The sequence below is a fragment of the Varanus komodoensis genome, unplaced genomic scaffold, assembly GCF_004798865.1.
Source record: "Varanus komodoensis strain SLA01 unplaced genomic scaffold, ASM479886v1 scaffold4, whole genome shotgun sequence".
Classification (NCBI taxonomy): domain Eukaryota; kingdom Metazoa; phylum Chordata; class Lepidosauria; order Squamata; family Varanidae; genus Varanus; species Varanus komodoensis.
Genome location: NW_025335941.1, coordinates 11,920,698 through 11,940,749, shown reverse-complemented (window position 1 = coordinate 11,940,749; position 20,052 = coordinate 11,920,698). Strand labels below are relative to the sequence as shown.

General features: G+C 39.6%; 1 protein-coding gene across 1 annotated transcript in view; it reads right to left on the bottom strand.

The window, feature by feature from the left end:
• The window catches only part of DSCAM (DS cell adhesion molecule), a 377,225-nt gene that overhangs the window by 28,684 nt on the left and 328,489 nt on the right, over window positions 1-20,052 (bottom strand). Inside the window, exons 27-31 of the mRNA XM_044441999.1 lie at window positions 18,956-19,132; window positions 10,248-10,278; window positions 6,579-6,694; window positions 3,836-3,985; window positions 591-788 (exon numbers count right to left, since the gene is read on the bottom strand). Of these exons, the coding sequence (XP_044297934.1) occupies window positions 591-788; window positions 3,836-3,985; window positions 6,579-6,694; window positions 10,248-10,278; window positions 18,956-19,132 (672 nt within the window). The remainder of the gene's footprint in view (window positions 1-590; window positions 789-3,835; window positions 3,986-6,578; window positions 6,695-10,247; window positions 10,279-18,955; window positions 19,133-20,052) is intronic.

Genomic DNA, 20,052 nt, shown 5'->3' with positions numbered 1-20,052 from the left:
AGAAACAACTTGCTTACTTATACCTCAACCTTTAAAACAATTTGACATCAGATGCATCCATTTACCTGGATGCGTAAAACTGGCTCCTCTGGGTTGCTCAGTTTTACACAGCAAGCCCACATTGTTCCTTCTTAAAACTTGGGAAATTTTCCATACCAGAAGAATTTATTAGCAGAGAGAGTGGCATCACAAGTAACATTCTGCTTTGTCGTGTGCACTGCTCGTATTGTTTTGGATGGCTGGTGGTTCTGTAGTCCTATCTTGGGGCAAACTAGATGCAATGTTTAGTGCCACTCTACAATTATCTGGCAGTGATAACTACTGGAACTGCAACAGGCATGCGGGGTCAGATAAGCCTTTCTCTCCTGAGCAATGTCCCCTGAAATTGTCAGTGGCCACTGGTGACAACAGAAGTTCCTTCCAGTGTGAACAGCACCATCAGAAAATGAATTTTGCTCTGGACAGCGGCCAGGGAGGAATGGGTGACAGCAGCTGCAAATACCTGAAACCAAATCAAGCAAATAGTCTCTTTTATTGATAATTTGATCTTGAACCTGAACTCTAGAAAAAAGTAAAAGAATAAAGCATACCTGTATCTTGTGACGGACTGACACTGTAGCTGTCGCTCTCTTTATCAACGGATCCTGCAGCCCTGGGGGTTGGTAGCCTCCAGTCTGTTGTTAAGGTGTGGGCTGATATAGTGGGATGTGGCCTGTTGAGAGTCCATTGGCTAGCATATCTGTTCCGAGCTGTTGGCCCAGTTTTTGCATTCCTTCTTGTTGTGGGATCTATAATGAAAATACAGGCATATCTGAGTACTGGAATTAGTTGATGACCGATGCAAGAAAAATATGGATGAAAGAAACTGAAACTGAACTTCTGAACTCCTGAACAAAAGTGGAACACCAGTGAGGCTGATCTGTCACCCAGTACTACTTAATACAATTCTCCACTAGCACCATTGATATATGTATTTCAGATAATTTTTGCTTCATTAATTCAGTTCCTTTTTATGAGTTGGGTGCCAAGCTAGTGTTCATTTTGTGTTACACAAATAGAAGACTCGTAGAAAACAGAAACCATTACCCAGGAATCAACATTTAAGGAACAGAGCTGGAGTCTCAAAGGCTATGATCCTTACATACTCTTTTTTTAAATGGGTGTGGATTTGGTGAAAATAGCATTAGCGTTAGCAGCAGGAAAGATGGAAGAAGCAACAAAGAGGGAGTTACTGTTACTAAGGATTAAGAGAATTAAAAGTATAAATCCAGACTTATTAAAAAGTTACTTTGGATAAAGATAACAAGCTTTTTCCTTTACATTACTCTGAGATGAGGAATTTAAAATGGAGTACATTAGCAATCATTTGTCATAAATATAAGACTTATTCAGGATTCATCCATTCACAGACTGACAGCCTTTTTGTTTACACTTACAAAGCCATTTAAAAATGCAAGGTGCCCATATGTTGTTTGTTCTTTGAGATTAAGATAATAATCAGCATAAAAATAAAAAGAATTCAGCAATAAACATAGTGTCCTTTCTTATTTTTGAGTGAAAACAAGAGTTTGATGAATAGCTGAGCACAACAGAACCAGTCGCCAACATAAGGATATGCTGAAGTTCTACATATTGATTGTATAATGTGTTTTGCAAACGTCATGGAATTTTTGTGAAAGTGTTGGGAAATATTCCAACTAGCAACAAACTATTCTGAGTTTTAGTCGAAATGAAAAACCTGACAATGCTCTATTGTTGAATAAATTGTTTGAACAATGGATTTCATAAACCATAGATAATCAGAGCCAGTTTAGAAATATTCTAAATACTGGAAAACTTCTTACTGCCTACTACTTGGGCAGTATTCAAGTGGACATCAGTGCTAACATAAAATACATTATATCAATGTAAGCAATCTCTCACGAAAATCCAATGGTGCAACATAATTTACAATAGCCCTCATTTTGACTTAATTACTGCTCTCTATATCTGCTTAACAATAATACAGTGTAACAGCCGAATAATGAATTGCATGGCAATCCACACCACTCCAAGAAAACATATTAAAACCAGTAGAGAAGATGGTTTTGATCAACTTATATTGGCTGGAAAGGGAATCAAGAGGAGCACAATACCCAACTATTGTGTTTCACCTGGACTATGAAGGCCTTTCCAACTGAACCAAAAAAGTTTTTTATTTTTAATTTAAGACAGTAAATTAGTTCTACTCTGAACCAGTGCCAGTGCAGCTGCATCTCATCCCTCATGTTATTTATAGTAGGGGGTGTTTGTGTTAGCAGGTCAAGGAAAAAGAACCTGTTGTAGAGCACTAGCTTGTTGCAATATTTTAAACAGCCAGGGAAAGTGTGTGTCCTGTCCATGAGAAGAGGAAGCGTGCTACCAACAAAGAAACAGAAGATGAAAAGACAAGCATCAAGCAGGGATGAGTGAGAGAACCACATTTGAGATTGCTAGTTTTCTCTGAACTTTGTCTCATTTCTCTGCTTGTGTCCAATTCCTGTTTACAATTGCTGATTGTTCTCCACAAATGGTAAAACTGTGTAAATTGAGCCATGATGAAATGTGAGTTTTGCACAAATTTCCTAATTTGTGCGACTCAAATGTGAGGGCTTATCCATCAGTCTGAGAACCTTTTTGTCAGAGACATATTTTCACTCCCATTCAAGGCTTTGAACATGGTATACTTTGCAAGCAAAAATTAAATTGTCATACAGCCCTAACAGGTTTTATTTGTTTGAAAAGGTTGACTGATCATCCTATGAGTGGCATATTGGGCGTTCACAGCCTTTATATTAAAATTCATTAATTAAAAAAAACCCAGAGAAATGTTTCACTAGCGATGGCATGTTATGGGGAGAAGAAAGTCTTGTGTTTCCCAAAATAGTGATGCTGTGGGCATTATTCCACTCGTGCCACTCAGCAACATCAATCCACAAAGGTCTTGGTAAGATAAAAAACTTGCCAAGGTAGCTCTGATAATGCAGCAGATACTGCTGGGTCACCAAAGTTAAGTAATTTGAGAGTGCAAAATAATTTTGCAGAAATGTAGAGAAGCAGGAAAGAGGAGGATCAAAACAAGAATATAAGAAAAGCTCTCAGTGCTATAGCACTTTCAATTCCTGGATAGGGAATTCTGGAGCACTGGGCAGCCAAGGAAATGGAGCCCAAGTATATCAGCAAAATAAGTCATGAGAATAGAATTAACATGAAAAAGAAGACACAAAATCATCTAAGAGAACAGCAATGCATGGAACATCCAAAAGGAAATATCTATATATTTACTAAATATACAAATATGCCCCACAGGACTATTGTTTCCTGTTTGCAAAATCTCTTTCCAATTTGGGGCTCATCAATGACCACACATGGGTAAGATCCAGTTGGAAGTCTCTAGGCCCTCCAGAAAAATTGGCATTTATACATGCTTCTATCTATCTCTTTTTAGGAGGTTAACATTTGAGGACCTCCAAATTTGAATAGAAGAGATAGTGGAGCAAACATATGGGACCGACCCTGTAGTCCTTGAAAACTGAAATTACACATTGCAGCTTTTCCAGTGCACAGAAAAGGAGCTGGGATCTCAGGCAAATTTCTGGCTCCAAATCAATGCCAGCCCCCTTCTCCCAGCCCAGCAAGAAGATTGGTTGGATTGGTTGGACAGTCATATGAATGGACAAATACCTTTCACATGAGTCCCAGGCTGGAGGTATTTTTGCTCTGGAATTTCCTCTGGGATATGAATGTACTATCATAACATTGTGGCATCATAATCATTTTGATTTGAAGCATAAAACAAATTGACTGTTGTACTTACTTGTTCCTGGCCGGGCATCAGAAACATCCACGAGGGGCCCAGTGGCTTGTGAGACAGACTGATAATGTACTGTGTGAGTAACTGTCAATGATTTCTGTTTTGATGTCTCTCCAAAATCAGCATCAGTTAACAAGACTGTAGATCTATCATCTGTGAGAAAGAACATGATAGAGAAAAACTTTTGTTATGGTGTCTCATTTTAACTGCTCTTTTAAGATGAATTAATGAATATTGCTTTTTGATTCTTCATAATGAATTAGGAAGTAACATATGATTGAGTAACCTAACATGTTAATTATTCAGAACTTGTAGACAAGAGAGATCTCTACATGGTGAGATGTACCTTTGTCCTCACTTGGTTCCTAATCCACACATGTATGCAAAAATTTAGAAAGAAAGGCTGCCCTGAACTACTCCAAATATTTACACCATGTTTAATGCTTAGAACAACAGTGCAGATACAGGGTTGAATTTTATAGCATATGCACAATAGTTCTGGAATGCTTGTGCAGGGTGAAAACATGAATTAAAGGTACATGGACATGGGTACACTGTGCAGTGATTTCAGTGATCACATTGGCTTCAAAAACCATCAAGGTTACTGCTATGATTCTTATGGAAATAAAGTCAGCTGCTCACCATCCCTGGAAGGGCCAGTGATCAAAGCCACCCACTGGCCTTTCCTGATGGAAGGCACCAGTGCCGTGAGTTGCCTGGACTATCTCCTAGCAGCAGTACCCAGCACATTCCCCTCCCCAGCCTTTCTCCAGGGCAGTCTTCCACCACTTGGTGGCCTTCAGAGGCATTTGGGCCACAACACCCAGCATTCCCATCCTGCAGGGAATGCTGGGTGTTGTAGTCCAAATGTGTCTGAAAGGCAGGAAGGCACTCTGAACATCTTGCAGTAGCAGCATCCAGCCCCCCTTGCCTGCCTTTCCTGTTCTGCAGGTACATGCAATATTATGATTATAATGTTGTCCCTGTAACTCAGTAGAACTATCCTGCATTTCTTATTCTAGCATATTGCCTTACTCACTCATTGTGAATCCCAAGAAATAAATCAACCCCAGGTTATAAGGCTAATGCCCTTTCCTTTTGAAAACAGTTAATAGCTGTTGTTGTTTGTTCTTTTAAGCTATAATTGGTTTCTCAGTGTTATGCATAGGAACAGAAGATGTAAAGGGCTAATTCAGGGACAGAAAACAAATGATGCCAATGGTCACAGGAATTAATGGTGAGCCACTCTCTGGTCCAAAGCTTGTGCAAGCAAACCAATCGGCTTGTACACACTAAACCTTCACCTGTACTGCTGCACTCATATTCTTAATAGCAGAAACCTATGGGGAACTCCTGCAGTGAAATATAGTAAGGTATTTAAAATAAAATATCCCCAGTCAGACTGGAAACCATGCAGGACAGTACCAGATACGTATTTCTGCCCAAAAAAGGCCCTAAGTGCAGTGAACAAACTGCCGTGCCCTTGGCAAAAGGCGAGGCCCTTGCTCCGGTCGGGAGTAAAACCTCCGGGCAGTGAGCCACCTGGAAGCCTGCCAAAGGCCTGGCAAATGGTTCTCTAGTCCATGTTAGACAGCCTGTGAGAGGAGCACTTATCGGGTTGCAGCAGTTAAAAGTGTAGCAGCATGTGCACTGCAAATGCTTGCTGGGATGAGTAAAAGCACATGTGCATTTTCTCTGGAGCTTAAATCCAGCAAAATAGAGGCAAATTTAAGAAAAACTAGGAAGCAAATGCAAGGCGAATCCTGCCTTTGGTGTGCTTGCCTAAGAGGATGATCATTAGGGGTTTTCTGCTCCTATTGGAGGCTCCGGCTCAACTCATCTGGTCTGATTAGATGCCGTTCTCTGCATTTTTGAAATTCTGATTCAGAGAATGTTCTGTAAATAGGCTAAGGACAGAAGGATGATGGGTCAGAACACAAAGGTGGTTCTAGACTGGAACTCATTCAGTGGCATTTTCCTGGAAGTACTCCTGAGCCACAGAGGGGCAAAGCTGCAGCCACAGGAAATCCCAACATGGGCCGCTGCACATAATGTGATTTTACTATTTCATATGTTACTCATGTACTGTGCAATTTTATGCATTCATTACATTTCCATACAGTCACAGGAGTCAGGAACCATGCAACCTGGGTGAGGCATGGCGTGCGCCAAGACTGCTTTGCATCCCAAAATTTGCACAAGTAAGTAGTGATTTAGAATGCAACACCTTCCACAGCCTGGTACCCTCTGGCTATTTCAGACTTCAGCTCCGCATCGGCCTGAAATAGCATGTCCAATGGTCAGGAATGATAAGAGTTACAGTCCAAAACACCTGGAAGGTACCAGGCCCAGCTATAAGGGGGCCCATGGTCTAATCTATCTCAACCACTTTCTTTGCAAAGTTCCTCTTAATAACTTTTGGTTATTTCATCCCGTAACAAGGAAATCTGAGAAACATTCTATTCTTCCTATTTATAGGATGAAATGTTGAGTCTTTCGCTTAAAATACTGTTATGCTGTTTTACACTGCAATCTTATGCACACTTACTTGGAAGGAAGTCTCAGTGAATGCTTTGCTTCTGATTAAATATGCACAATAGTTTGTAAAACATCCTTACTACTTACAAACAACAGAAGACAAAATAGTCTTCAGTGGACTTTTCCACCCAGCTATAACAAATTCTGCTTTAAAAGAAACAGCTCAGTTGCTGAATAGAGCAACCTGAAGACCCTATTGATGGCTTACCAATGGTCTCCATTGTGTCCCTTTCTTCAATGAGAAGCTGAGCTCTGGGAATATCTATGTGCATTCTCAGTGTCTGCTGCTGCTTGTTAAGTGTGTCTGATGTCCTTGTATTCTTGCTAGGAATAAAAAAACAAAGAAGACAGATAAATTATTAAAACTAAATAAAGATAGTACCTAAATGCTGTACAAACTAGAATTCTTCTAAAATTATTTTAGTCTGTCATCACCACAGCAAGATGCCCGAATAAATTATTTTTATCAGTTCTTTCAAGCCTATAAGTGCTATTCAATTAAAGCAGGAGGTAGAAAAGTGTTAAAGAAATTAGAAAATGAGCACAGAAACAGTAAAGCCTTCCCTTGGGATTCTTCTTGAAGAACACAATCTTATGAATGCAAGTGATGACATGGCTGTTTCTCCCAACCTTCCATTTCTCAAAGACAGAATTAATCTCTTCAGTCAATCAAAAGGAAGCAGGATACTGTCACAACATTTTTACTATATATTGGCCCTGATGGGCAAAGCAATCCTAACCACTCAGATCTAGCTTGCTGGAGGGCTTCATCATTAGGCAGAGAAACCCTTCTAACTGTTGACCTCCCTGGCCGAGAGGAACCTTGCGGATGGGCAGCAGTGGCGTTTCCTCACTGTTGCTCCACAAAGCATTATCAGCGGCACTGTTTCTGCAAGCAGCAAGCAGAGGCTCCAGAATGAGGCATTCTGAGGACAGGCCAGGGCTGGCTTTAGGCCTGCCGGATCAAAACCCACTTCAAGCCCAATCCTAAATGTCTGCCTAAACATTTACAGAATTGCACCCTTAGTTCCCTCAGAGGGTCCAATCCAGGGCTATCAGCTATGCCTCAGCTATGTCAGCCTGGAGGTAGCATAGCCAACCCATCCTCCAATTTTCTTTAATGGAGGAGGAATTTAACATAAAAGATATGTCTTCCTCCTGTACTTTCTTTCTTGGCAATTGTCATCTGGCAAAGCTTGGGATAAGATGGTAGCTCTGTTGGTTTACTCCTCCCCAGCCTCCCTTAGGATTGCACTGTTAAGTATTATTGCACAAAGAAACTAGGTATTTTAAAAGTTATTTATTCAACTTAGACAGATTGCAATAATTGCATTAGGTTTGCTCTTCTTCTGCTTTTTGTTCTGTTGACACTGCTATATAGATATCACTGCTCACCATTCTTCTGTTAACATGTTGGCAGAGACATAAGAAACAATTAGTACATTACCACCGAAGCTATCATATTCTCATTTTAAAATTAGTGTACTGGAAAATTGCACTTGGAATGAGCTATTATTTAAAAGTATGGCAGTAAAGTTGTAGTAAATCTATAGCAGGTACATAATAAGAAGTAAGTATCTTCATAAAGTTGTAATGTTGATCTATGCAAAAAAAATCAACACAAGATGGTTGGGGTATACAGGGAGATGCAGAGAACTTTTTGGGAAGTTATCTTATATCATTGGTCAGGTAGTCCTATTATGCCATGATGCACTGTGTTTATTTTTCATATCAAAAACCAGTCAATCCTGGCCTTGGACTCACCTTAATTTTTCTTTACCTTCTGTTACTGACCCATACAAATGGAACTTTCTTCCTGAAAGTGTATCCTTTTTCCTTTCTTAAAAACTTCCCAAATTCACATTTTTCATGAGTTTAACCCCCTATTCCTCATTCTGAAACATATTGCAAGAGGTAACATGCAATATGTTTATCAGGACAAGACTTAGGTTATCTGGGTGGAATAGTATTGCTCTAAAATTGCTCTCCTAGAGAGGTCGTGGGCTTTCCCATGCTAGAGACATTCAAGGCAGAACTGGAATGGTGTAAATTGGCATCCTGAAACAGCAGCAGATCAGAACTGATGGCCTTCATGTCCCCTTCCAACTCTAATATTCTATTTTATGAAACCCCCCTGTGGAACTCTATGTTGGTGGTAAAATGTACATGACTGTACCCACACTTTCACTGATGGGACTTTATGGCCAAGATAATCACCAGAAAGTGGGGTGGGGTAGAGCAAAGCTAAGGGGATGGAAAAGAAAATGAAAATTATGGTCATGCAGCAGTCTTTCCTACCCTCAACACAGGTGTTACATTTTGCCTGAAAAAGAGGATGGAAGTTAAAATCTCCCCACTGAAGTCAACAGAGAAGTCCAAGCTACCTTCCCATTTTCTGTCCCCCTGACCTTTGAAAGATAGACTTCTGATGTAACCCATGATGGCATGCCATCAGAAGGATAGAAACACCAAACAGGAAACAGAAAACCTCACATCAAGACAATTGCAATGTAGCCACATCACACTGCCCCTACATCTACAAAACTAGGCATTGGGCCATTGGCACCTTGGTGGTAGAACCATCTGTAGCAACAACAACAACAACAAGCCCTTTGCAGAAAACAGCAAATGTGCCGCAGCTAGAGAGATGAAAAAGAAACAAAGGCCAAATGAATGATGCTTGTCCTCCTGAACCCTTTGTGATTCCTTTTTAAAGGCTCACGATTGTCCTGACTGAAATGAGAGCAGGACATTATATTGGCTTCACTGTGGTTCTGTGCTCCAGAATGTTGCCCTGTCTGAAAAAGCAAGATATACACTCACAAGGAACCTCATTTCTACTGCTGCAGCTTGGGCTGAAAACAGAAGGCAGTCCACAGGTAAGCAAGGGGGCAGGTCCACTAGCAAAGGCCATACTCAACTCTGCCCCATTCAGTGCTTCCCCACAAGGAAAGAGAGCACTCAAAAAATGCCTGGTCACAGAGTAAATTCCAGCCTCACCCCTATACTGAGGAGTAACAGGGTACAGGCTTGTACATCCAGGGACACCATCGTCCTTCATGGACGAGACAGCATAAGCTGCCATTGGCAGTAAGGGGACTCCTGCTGCCAATGAGCTCCAAATGAAGCTTTTCGGGGAAGCTTTCCAGGGCTGCAGTCCAACCATGGGAAGGGCTGATGGCAAAAGGGGTGGAGCCAAAAGACAACAAATGTCAACACATTGCAACTTAAATCTTGTAAACTTATAAAGCTCTCCTATTCTTCACCAGGTTCCATATTTGATGATATTCAAGCAGGAAATTGAAATGAGATGAGCTTGCCTAGGTTTTTTAAAATATCACTCTGAATGCATCCATTACCTTTGCTCCTCCACCAATGCTTCAAGAAAGTTGCTCACTTTGGGGGACACATGAAAATGTTACAGGGATTTTTGTATATTCTTTAAAAATAATAATCCAGATAAATCATTTTTTTTTAACTTGCAAAACAAAGGAGGGTTCTCTGTCCTCAGAAGAGACTTTTGCAACAGGCAGGAGTAGTGAAGGACAGAAACAAGCAGGAAAGGAGCAGGAAAGTGGTAGTGAAATCAGAACATTATACGAGATATTTTATTATGATCACTTTGATATAACAGTAATGAATGAATGAATGAATGCTTGGTTCCTTGAATCCAGGCTAATTTGTATGACTAAACCAGCTACACAGTTGTCTGCAAATCTCTTCCAACATTATTGTAACTTGGAAATATCTTTTCTATTTCCTACAAATAACTCAATGGGGTGTTTCCCCGGAAGTTGCTATACATTTAAAAAAATGTTGTCAAAGTTGGATACCTTTCATCCTAACCAAGCTGTAAATTTCTATACATTCTTCTTACCTCATAAGCATTTCAGCCAAACTCTTTGCATCTGGAAGGAAACAGGAAAAGTATTAGCATTACATAAACAGTTCATTAGCACCATATGTTTGCTTAATTAAATCAAATTGTTTTAACACAGTTGACTACTGAAGTTTATTTTTCCTGATGGTGAGGGACCAGATGTGAGAGGGAAAAAAACCCTGAAACTTAATTTAGATAAAATTAAAGTATCTGAAGAGGGAGTTGAAAGTAGGGTGGTCAAAGGTTACCTATTCAATCAGTACTGGATGGTGGTTAAACCCCCTCTTAATACAAAGGTGTGCAGCTTAGAGGTGGCTCCTTAATCCCTTGTTACTTCTGAACGTCCATATGCCAGCAAAGATTAGAAATGCTTTTACCAGGTTTAGCTTGGAAAAGACTGGCTTTTTGACCAAAGCCAGTCCTGCTTTAGCAAGCTTAGACTGGATAGCTACAACATGTGTTATGAGGGGCTACCCTTTGAAGGCATCAGTTGATCCAAAATGCTACCAACCAGAGTATTGTATGGGCTGCCATGCAAAACATTGCTTCAGTCCTGCATGACCTTCTTGGCTAGCTGTGCGTTTCTAGACTCCAGCCAAGATAACTTTAAAATCCTAAGACCAGCTGAAGTTTGATGGGTGCCTTTTCATTGTGGTACTGACATGATGGAATACTTTCCATGGAGAAGCTCTCCTGGTCCCAATTTCAGAGGATTTTTTTGCCACTTCATTTTGGTTTTATGCTTTCAGGGTCTACTGGAACTGCTCCTTTTATGCTACTGAGTGTTTTTATTATTATTGATGCTGCTATATTTGCTGTTGGATTAACAACTTATTTTGCATGTTTTCAGTTTTGAGGATTTTAATTGTTATTTAAATGCTATTATTTTACTGTGAGCTGTGAGACAAACATTTTACATAAACACACATGATGATGTGTATATATAGGGATGTATGGATTTTATTTAATCTGTTCTGGATATGATTTGAACATTAGATTTCTACCCCTTGTCAGACTTGGATTTTTTCTTTCACTTTGGAAAGGCATACTAAAATGTCAGCACAATTTAGGTAATTTTCTCTTTCATGCAACATTTCACATGTGCATGCTGGGCATGTGTATTTTTCTTAGCTCACCATAGAATCAATGGGTAGGATCTGATATGAAATGAAATAGTATTACATGCCGGAGGCAGAAAAAAGATCAGAGATGTATAAAATGTAGAATGTGTGTATGCAATTTAAAAGTATGTATCAGTAAAATTTCAAGTAACTTTGGAATAACTAAATTTTCACACAAGTCTGAAAGTTTAAAAAAATCACAAGTCTATGCAATCCAGAAGACACCAGCCCTGCTGCAGAATCTGTGGCCAAGATTCATAGAAATCCAGATCCTTTGAATACAGTTCCTTTGAAATATTGGATTTCTCTGACACGCCTGTTGTTATGACACGCCTATGAATGAATGCCTTCCAAAATGCTCTGTCCTTTACTGCTCTGCTCAGCTCTTGTAAACTCAAGGCTGAGGCTTCATCTATGGAATTGATCCATATCATAGCTGGTCTTCCCTTTCTTCTGCTTTCAACTTTCACAAGCATTATTGCCTTTTCCAGTTAGATTTGCTGTCTCATGATCACGTATGACAGCTTCCATTTTGTCATTTTTATTTCCATTTTTGTTCTAGCTTGATTTGATCAAGGACTCATTTGTTTCAGTTTTGTGAGTCCTGTATGTTCATGAAGCTCCTCCGCCAACATGCTTTAAAGGCATTTTTTTTCTATTGGCTTTTTTCACTGTCCAGCTTTCACACTCATATCTTAGTAATCAGGAATAGCATAGTGTGGATGATCCTGGCCTTGATGTTCAGTGAAATATACTTACACTTGATGATCTTTTCTGATTCGCCTTAGTTCAATTCACTGCTTCTTTTTGCCAGTAATATGGTATCCACATATCTTAAACTACTGATGTATCTTGGAACAATTTTCACCTCTTCCCGTGATCTGAACCAAGCTTTTTATGTTTTGCGTACAGTTATAAATATAACATACTCCCTTGTCTGATGCCTTTGCCTATATGAAATCTTTTTGTTTCTCCATATTCTCTCTTCTCCATGATACAAGTTATGCACTGGGACAATCAAGGGCTGACGCACACCTATTTCTTTCAGGACCATTCGTAGCTTCTTGTGATCCACAGTCAAAGACTCTAGTATAGTTTATAAAGCATAGACTGATCTTCTGAAATTCTTTGGTATGCTCCAGTAGCCAATGTATATTTGTGATGTGATCCCAAGTGCCTCTTCCTTTTTAGAATCCAACTTGAACATCAGGAATTCTCATTCCATACAGGGTAGTTTCTTTGGAACATCACCTTGATCATCACTTTGCTTGAACAGGAAATGTATGCAATGATCCTATTGTTGTTGCACTCCTTAGCATCTCCTTTCTTGGGGATTGGAATATATCGAGCATTTCCCATCTGTGGGCCATTGTTTTGTGTTCCATATTTGTTGGCATATTCTTGTTTTGGTCTACACAGCTTGGAATAGTTCTGTTCCTTCCAGGTGCTTTCAGAGCAGCTTTCACTTCACTTTCTTGTATTGCAGGTTCTTCCTCATATGATTCCCTTTCAAAGAATTTGGTCATCTTCTGATATATTCTGTATAGTTCTTTTGTATATTGTTTCCATATTATCTTTATTTTATCCTTGTCAGATAGTATGTTTCCCTGTTTGTCTTGTAGCATTCCTGGTCTAGCTTTGAATTTCTTTTCTTCTTCCTTTTTATCTTCTGAAAGAGGTTTCTTCATTTTCTTCTTTTGTGGTATTCTTCTCCTTCTTTGCACTTGCCTTTGTAACAGTTCTTTTTGTCACTATGCGATACTCGCTGAGAAGTGGCATTCACGATTCTGACCCTATTTCTGTCACCCAATTGCCTGTCTTTAGCAATTCTGAGAGTTTCTTCTCTCATCCATCTAAGGTTATTTCTTGTTTTTTTCCTACAGGAATTGTCTTTTTGCTTTCTTCCTTAACAATGTCTCTTGTTTCAGAGTTCTTCCAGTTCACATAAATTTCAGTAATCCAAAATCTGTTCCTCAGGTGGACTTTAAATGCCTCAGAAATGTTATATAAGTTTGGCATTCTGTTTCTGCTAGTGATCTTTTTCATTTTTATTCTGATTGTTGATATTAAAAGTTCTGGTGATGTCCACATGCATAGTTTTTCTCAGTTTCCTGACATATGCATTTCAATAAATAGGTGGACAGATTCATAGAATTCTGAGTCATTTCCCTTGCTCAAATCCTCCCAGAACATTTGATGCTACCTTGTTTTCTCCTTTTATGTTTCTGTCACCTATGATTATCATCATGCCTTCTTTTCATGTGTTATCAATTTACTCTTTGATGCCTGCATAAAAGTTTTCTTCTTCTTCCTCAGCATCTGTTTTTGAAACATAGACTTGAATCATGTTTATGCTGATAGGTTTTCCAAGAATTCTGACTGAGATGATTCAGTTGGACTTTACATGATAGTCTGTGGTACACATTGCCTCAGAATTAGAGCCAGTCTATTTCTTCTGACTTTGTCATTTCTAGAGTAAATCACTTTGTGTTTGTCTGACTGAAAATGTCCAATTCCAGACAATTTAGTTTGCTCACACCAAGTACTGTGATGTTCCACCATTACATTTCCCGCTTTAAGGTTTCCAGTTTTTCTTGAGTCATACTTCTCATACTCTATGTAACAATTGTGCACCATTGGACTTCCCTTTTGTCTCTGTGCTGGTTGGTCACTGTATTTTCATTTGATCTAGCTGCATTTTTAGTGACAATGCTATGCATAATTGTAATTTGATCTTCTATTTTCTTCTGATCTGGGAGTCTTATCTTTTGGCCAGCAGTTGCCCTTTAGGAGTTTCTCCTCCCCCATCACTACGTTGAATCCCCATCATTCTCTTTTGTTGATGTGACCATTACTCCTGAAGAGAGTGGATGCATCATAGTGTAATGTCTCTGCTTTGACCATTCTGTCTTGGATGCTCCCACTAGGAGACCAGCCTAGCAGTCTGGCCTGCTGGCAGCATTGCTCTCAACTTCTCTGACCCTCTCAAGTCCCTCCCCATCTTAAGCTGTGCATTCAAGAGGGTGCAAACATCCGTATTCAGTATACCTTAAATACAATGCTGAAGCTTGGGGGAATGAGAAACTGCAATTCTATGTTTCTTGGGGGGCTAGTATAAGCCATCACAGAAGACAAAAGCCAAGGCTTTACAACCCCTCACAGAAGTATGACTATTTATACATTCTATTCTACGTATGTGCTATCCATTTTCTGCAGTGAATTATACGATCACTCTGACTGTGGAATCAGGTACGTCTCCTGAAAGGACTATTAGCAATATAATGGTTATAATTTCCCCATACATATAACCATGGTGATGGTGAAAGCATGATGTTCTTTAATTCCTTCTCAAAGTTTGGTTCAATTTATATGCATCCTTGAAGTTGAGAGCCTCTTTCCTCCCCGCACCTCCAAAAAGTGAATTTTGAACAGTCAAAATTACAATCAAAATGTGTCCTCTTTCCCCTGAAGGTTCAAGAAAGACAGTGTGGAATTGGGTGGTGGGAAGAGTTCATTTCTGCAAGTACATTAGAATCCAAGCTTGGGAAATTGCAACAATTTCCTGACAATTGCACTCCCACTCAGTTTGAGGTTGCAAATTGAACATATTTTCATCATTTGCAAACAGGAACAACCATCTTACATCTTCCTAGCATCAGCCAGGCAAGAAGACAAGGACTGACTTTCTCTTTCACTGGTGAACGTTACTTCAGGAAGAACATTTTGATTCACTTATTTTTATCTAACAAACAGTCTTCTCAAATGAACCCATTATTTTCAACAGCTGATGTCATAAATGTAGAATTCAGAAATGATGACTAATTATACTGAATCAATTCATCTTATTTCCAGGAGAGGATCTCTATACTTGGATTACATTATTCCATAGGAGTCATATACACTGTTGAGTGAATAAAAACTGAGTTAACTTTGAATGTTTATCACTAATATTAATCAGTGTCACCAACCATATGCATGCCACTTGCTTATACATCCTTCCCCATAATGTTCATTGTGTTTTGTAGGAAGGTATGAGGAAGGTGCTGCAACCTAGAATACTGCTTTTTAATTATGCATTCAATTACTGGCAAAATTGGGCAAGTGCCCACAGAATTCAGTCTAGGGTGGAAAGGTGTTTTACTTTATACAGGACAATCCTCTGCTTTGGATTGCTAACAGATGATAATCCTGTCTTGGAAGATGTCCTCTGTTGGATAACAGATTATGATACCTTGGAGAACTAATACTACTCCAGTAAATAGTGCTGCACTTGGCATAGTGATCACAGATTTTATAAGCCTAACTTAGACCAGTTCACATGAACAACAGATACTTTCAGCACAATCCTATGCATGTTTAGCCAGAAACATGTGCCACAATTCTCAGCATCCCCCACCCAGCCATTTTGGAAGCCATATAACCTTTTTGCCTAAACATCCATTGAATCGCACCCTTAACAACAGAGGGCAAAGATACTACTCCTGGTTTAACACGAAGCATAGATTATCATAGATTATCCAACCTGTCTTACCCATTACCATGGAGTTCTCAAGGTACAACAACTTAAGAGAGGGAGGGAGTTGTCCTGGATCCTGGATTGTATATTTAAGATTAATATACAATCTGGCTTATCAGATCCCTAAACATAGTTAAACCTCATTCAGTCTGATATGTGAATGAAAGGGGTTATGGAGAGGAGCAACTATGATAGCATAGAGGCAGAAAGGCTGGTGAACCAAAGATGTTAGGTCTGGCTGAGTCAACATCACATTTGTAACAGTCAGATAAGTCAATGAAAAAGAAACTCTTTCCACATCTTGAACCTTATATAATAATGTTACTTATGCAGAATTCACAAACAATCTAATAGCAACATAGCAGCATGTTAGTGAAACCAACTGGAAAAAAGTCTGATACAAATCTTTATTTCAGTCCTTAAAATGGTTGCTTTATCTGTCATACATAAAATGCTGAATTTACCTTTATCTGCCTACAAATTTATTGCACTGTTTGTAAAAATCAGAAGTGTTCCGAAGCATGCAATTAATTTTATCTTCATTTACTTCCTGCTGTGTTGGAAACATTTTGAGTCCTTAATCATTCCCTGTGGGGCTTACCTCAAGTTTTACATGCCCATATCAAACACTGGTCTTTGAGAAACAAGAAAATAGGAGATGCAACAAGAAAATCAGTTTTAAATCGTTAAATAGTTTGTCCTATTTAATGTAACAGAAGCATTAAGCGTGTCATCTCAATATTTTTATTATTTTTGAAACTTCATTTTGTGGCTTTTAAAATGTCTTTAAAACATAGGACTAATATTGTTTGGAGAATTCCAGACTTGAACCAAGATACCTTTAAATTCCTAAAAAAAAAAAAAAAAGTCTAGCTGAAGTTTGGTGGGTGAATATGGATGCCTGCAAATTGGCTTGATTCATATTGTAACAAATCACTACCAGGACATGAGCAACAAACCAGAGTCCAGGGCCCCAAACGGATGAGACCTGACCAATTTCCATCCCCCAAATGAATTTGCACCGATCCCTAATACTGATCATGCCACCTTTGTGGTGAATTTTCTGTCACCCAGCAGTGAAGTTCAAAATATGGAAAAGGATGCTGTTTGTGTAAATGTTGTCAAAAAGTATTTTTGGATGCTGTTTGGTGTAAAAACATCTGCTTTGGGCATAAAGCAGCACCAAAAAGCATGTGACTATGCACTAGTTGTGCTGACAGAGCCAGTCACATTAGATGTATGTGCTTTCCTGGTGCTTCTTTGCAAAAACTCTATTGCAATTTGAAAAAAAAAAAACCCACACAAACTGAGGTCTGTCTTGTAGAAGAAAGTTCATGAAGAAAACTTGACTCAGCCTGCTATCAATCATCAGATGAAATGCAGGGCAGGAAATCTGGCAAGCTCAAATGAATTAGTTTTCCCAGCTGCAGTATAGCCCTGGAAATCATAATGCATGCGCAGACTTTTAATTATTTATGTACTATATTTGAAATTCCCTTCCACTCAGTGGGTGCTCAAGGCGATTTACAAGAAAAAGCATGAATACAATAAAATATAACAATTTTAAATACAGGCTTGCTTTTCATCCCCACAGGAATTCAGAAGTGGAAATTGTTTCTATTATCAAGGATGCCCTTTCTAAACTAAATTATCATTTCATTGAGACAATGAGTCAGTTCTTCTGTAACATGCAGCCTTTCTCTGGTTAACCAGATAATAAATGGAGTCCAGTTGTACCAGCTATTTTCTGCATATAACTTCTCTTTTTCTGACATCATGGAGATGAATGCAATGAAAAATTACTAAACATGACACATTTCGATTGGGAAGGGAAAGTCATTTGCCAACTCCAATAACACCATGTTCAAAGCATTAGCACAATCAAGAGTTTAGACTTGTTGGAATATTCAGTCTGAATATAAAATAAACATCTTGCACAATATAAGGCTGAGCATCACTACATTTGGGAAGTGAAAAATAGGAAGCCCAGCTGTTATCCTCACAGTTGCTTATTAGGATCTTGCCGGCTATACTTCTGAGCATTTGGGGAATATAGTCTCATGGGAAATCAACAGCTATCCTGCAGCTTTCCATTTGCCACATTCAAAAATGCAATTTGCCTTTGGAGCAGCTGCTTAGCTAATCAGCTTGGGTAACAAAGAATACAGTTCTACAGCAATTGGAGTCCATGTTAAATCACCCGTCTGCACAATACAGAAGTCAGTACTGCAAGTCCCTAATTTTTTAAGATGTTCCTCAGATTGTCTTCTGGTAGTCAACCTCTTTATGCCTCACTCAGAGGAGATGCAAAAACTAGGCAACAGGTAAGACGATGCTGAGACTGAAAAATCACTGGCCAAACTAAATTGCCTAGGATGACATGAAAACAAGCAGAAAACTGTGAGTGACCTAGCAAGGAATACTGAAACAAAACACCATTTAGCTGTTTCTAAACTTCTAAAAATAACTGGCAGTTTTTCTCTTTAACATAAGGAATGGCATATTTTTGTATGCACACAGACTTGTTTTCAAGCCTCCAGGCCAAATGCACAGGAGCCGGCAGAGGCAATCCAGCCTCAGCCACACACCCACTGAATGGGTGAGCAGCACTTCAGGATGGTGAGTGCATAGCAGAGATCCAGTGCTACAACAGAAGAACTCTGCACAATTTTTGTAGAAGTAGGATGTGCACCCAGCAAATAAACAGTCCATGTTTCTGATACTGGGTAACACGATGCTCTTCTTCAGGTCAGTTCTTATAGAAAGGAGCTGACTGCTGTTGAACATGATTCTGTCCCTTGTGAATTGGGGCTTCCCTGGTTGGGGCTGACAGGACGGTCTATTCTTGCTCCAGTGTGATGCAGCCAAGGCAAATAACCAGCATTCAAATGCAACATATGAAACAGCACCAGAATGATGTCAGAAATGAGGAAGCAGCAATTCAGCTGTTCCTGGAACATAAAAACTGGCTCTACAGCAACTTCTTACAAGCTCATCTCTGCACAGCTAAACACTCCCGGTGGGATGAGTGCCATACATGCAAGCAAATATTTGGTGTGCATTCTTACCTCTGAGTCTCTTCAGTCTCTGTTCCCTCCTCCTCCTTCTCACAACCAGAAGAAGCACAAAAAGCAGCAAGACCCCAACCAAGATACAGGAAATGGTCACCAGCATCTTTAGCCCTTCATTGGTTGCCAGACCTTCCTCACTTTGGACAACTGACTTAATGAGTGGAGGGATTGTACCTGGAAACAGTGTCATGACATTAGATGCCTATCAATGAAGAGAAAAGGTTGGTTTTTAAGTGACTACGGTGCACAGAAGCTCGCCTGTATGTCCCTAAGAAGTTCAGTTAATTAGGGAAACTGCATCACAGTAACTCTGTATGGGGCATTTTAAGGCAGACCTGCCAGCTCTACCAGCTTGACTAAAAGGAAAAACTTGAATTGCAAGATATTATTGCCATGAAACAATAATGTCCTTTTTTTTTTTACCTTATCTGAAGTAAGCCATGCAAGCTTCTGACATTCCTGCTTCCAAAGCAGGAAATGCGGCGTTTGATGACACCGCTGCACCCCATTGTTGCTGAGACTCATTGAATTGGGGGCGAGGGGTTAGGAAAAATGGCAGGCTGCCTCTGTTTCTGACTCTCTGTGCTGAAAGCTTCTTAATTTGCTTGGAATTTGCAGGACTCTGGGAACTAAAGGCCCTCCCACTACCCTTTCTGGTTCTTTGCCTGAGATAAATGGGAAAAAGTACAGTTCCAGAGTCCTTGTTAATTCGGGTTTTGACTGTGCATGTCCATAAGTCATCATTACATGAACCAAGGGAGTACCAGCTCCTGTATTTCCTCCTTCCCTCTGTATAATTTGGTAAACTTGGGAGAAATATAGAAAAGTAGTGGCCTGGCAGCTGAGAGGACTAACCATTATTAGCCAGTGTTTGGAAGATGCCTGGCTACTGTGCAATGACAAAGGATTTTCATCTCTGAAGCCCCCCTGCCCCATTTCCCAAAAGTCACTGCTTTCACCAGGTTAAGAGAACCGGGTTTACAAGGCATAGAACATCTGAACTGGTATAATGAAAGCAGAAACCCAGTCTCTTGCTATTGCTTATTTTAGGCAACCCACAGTACCTCTTAACCGTTGAAAGAAAGTTGCACAAG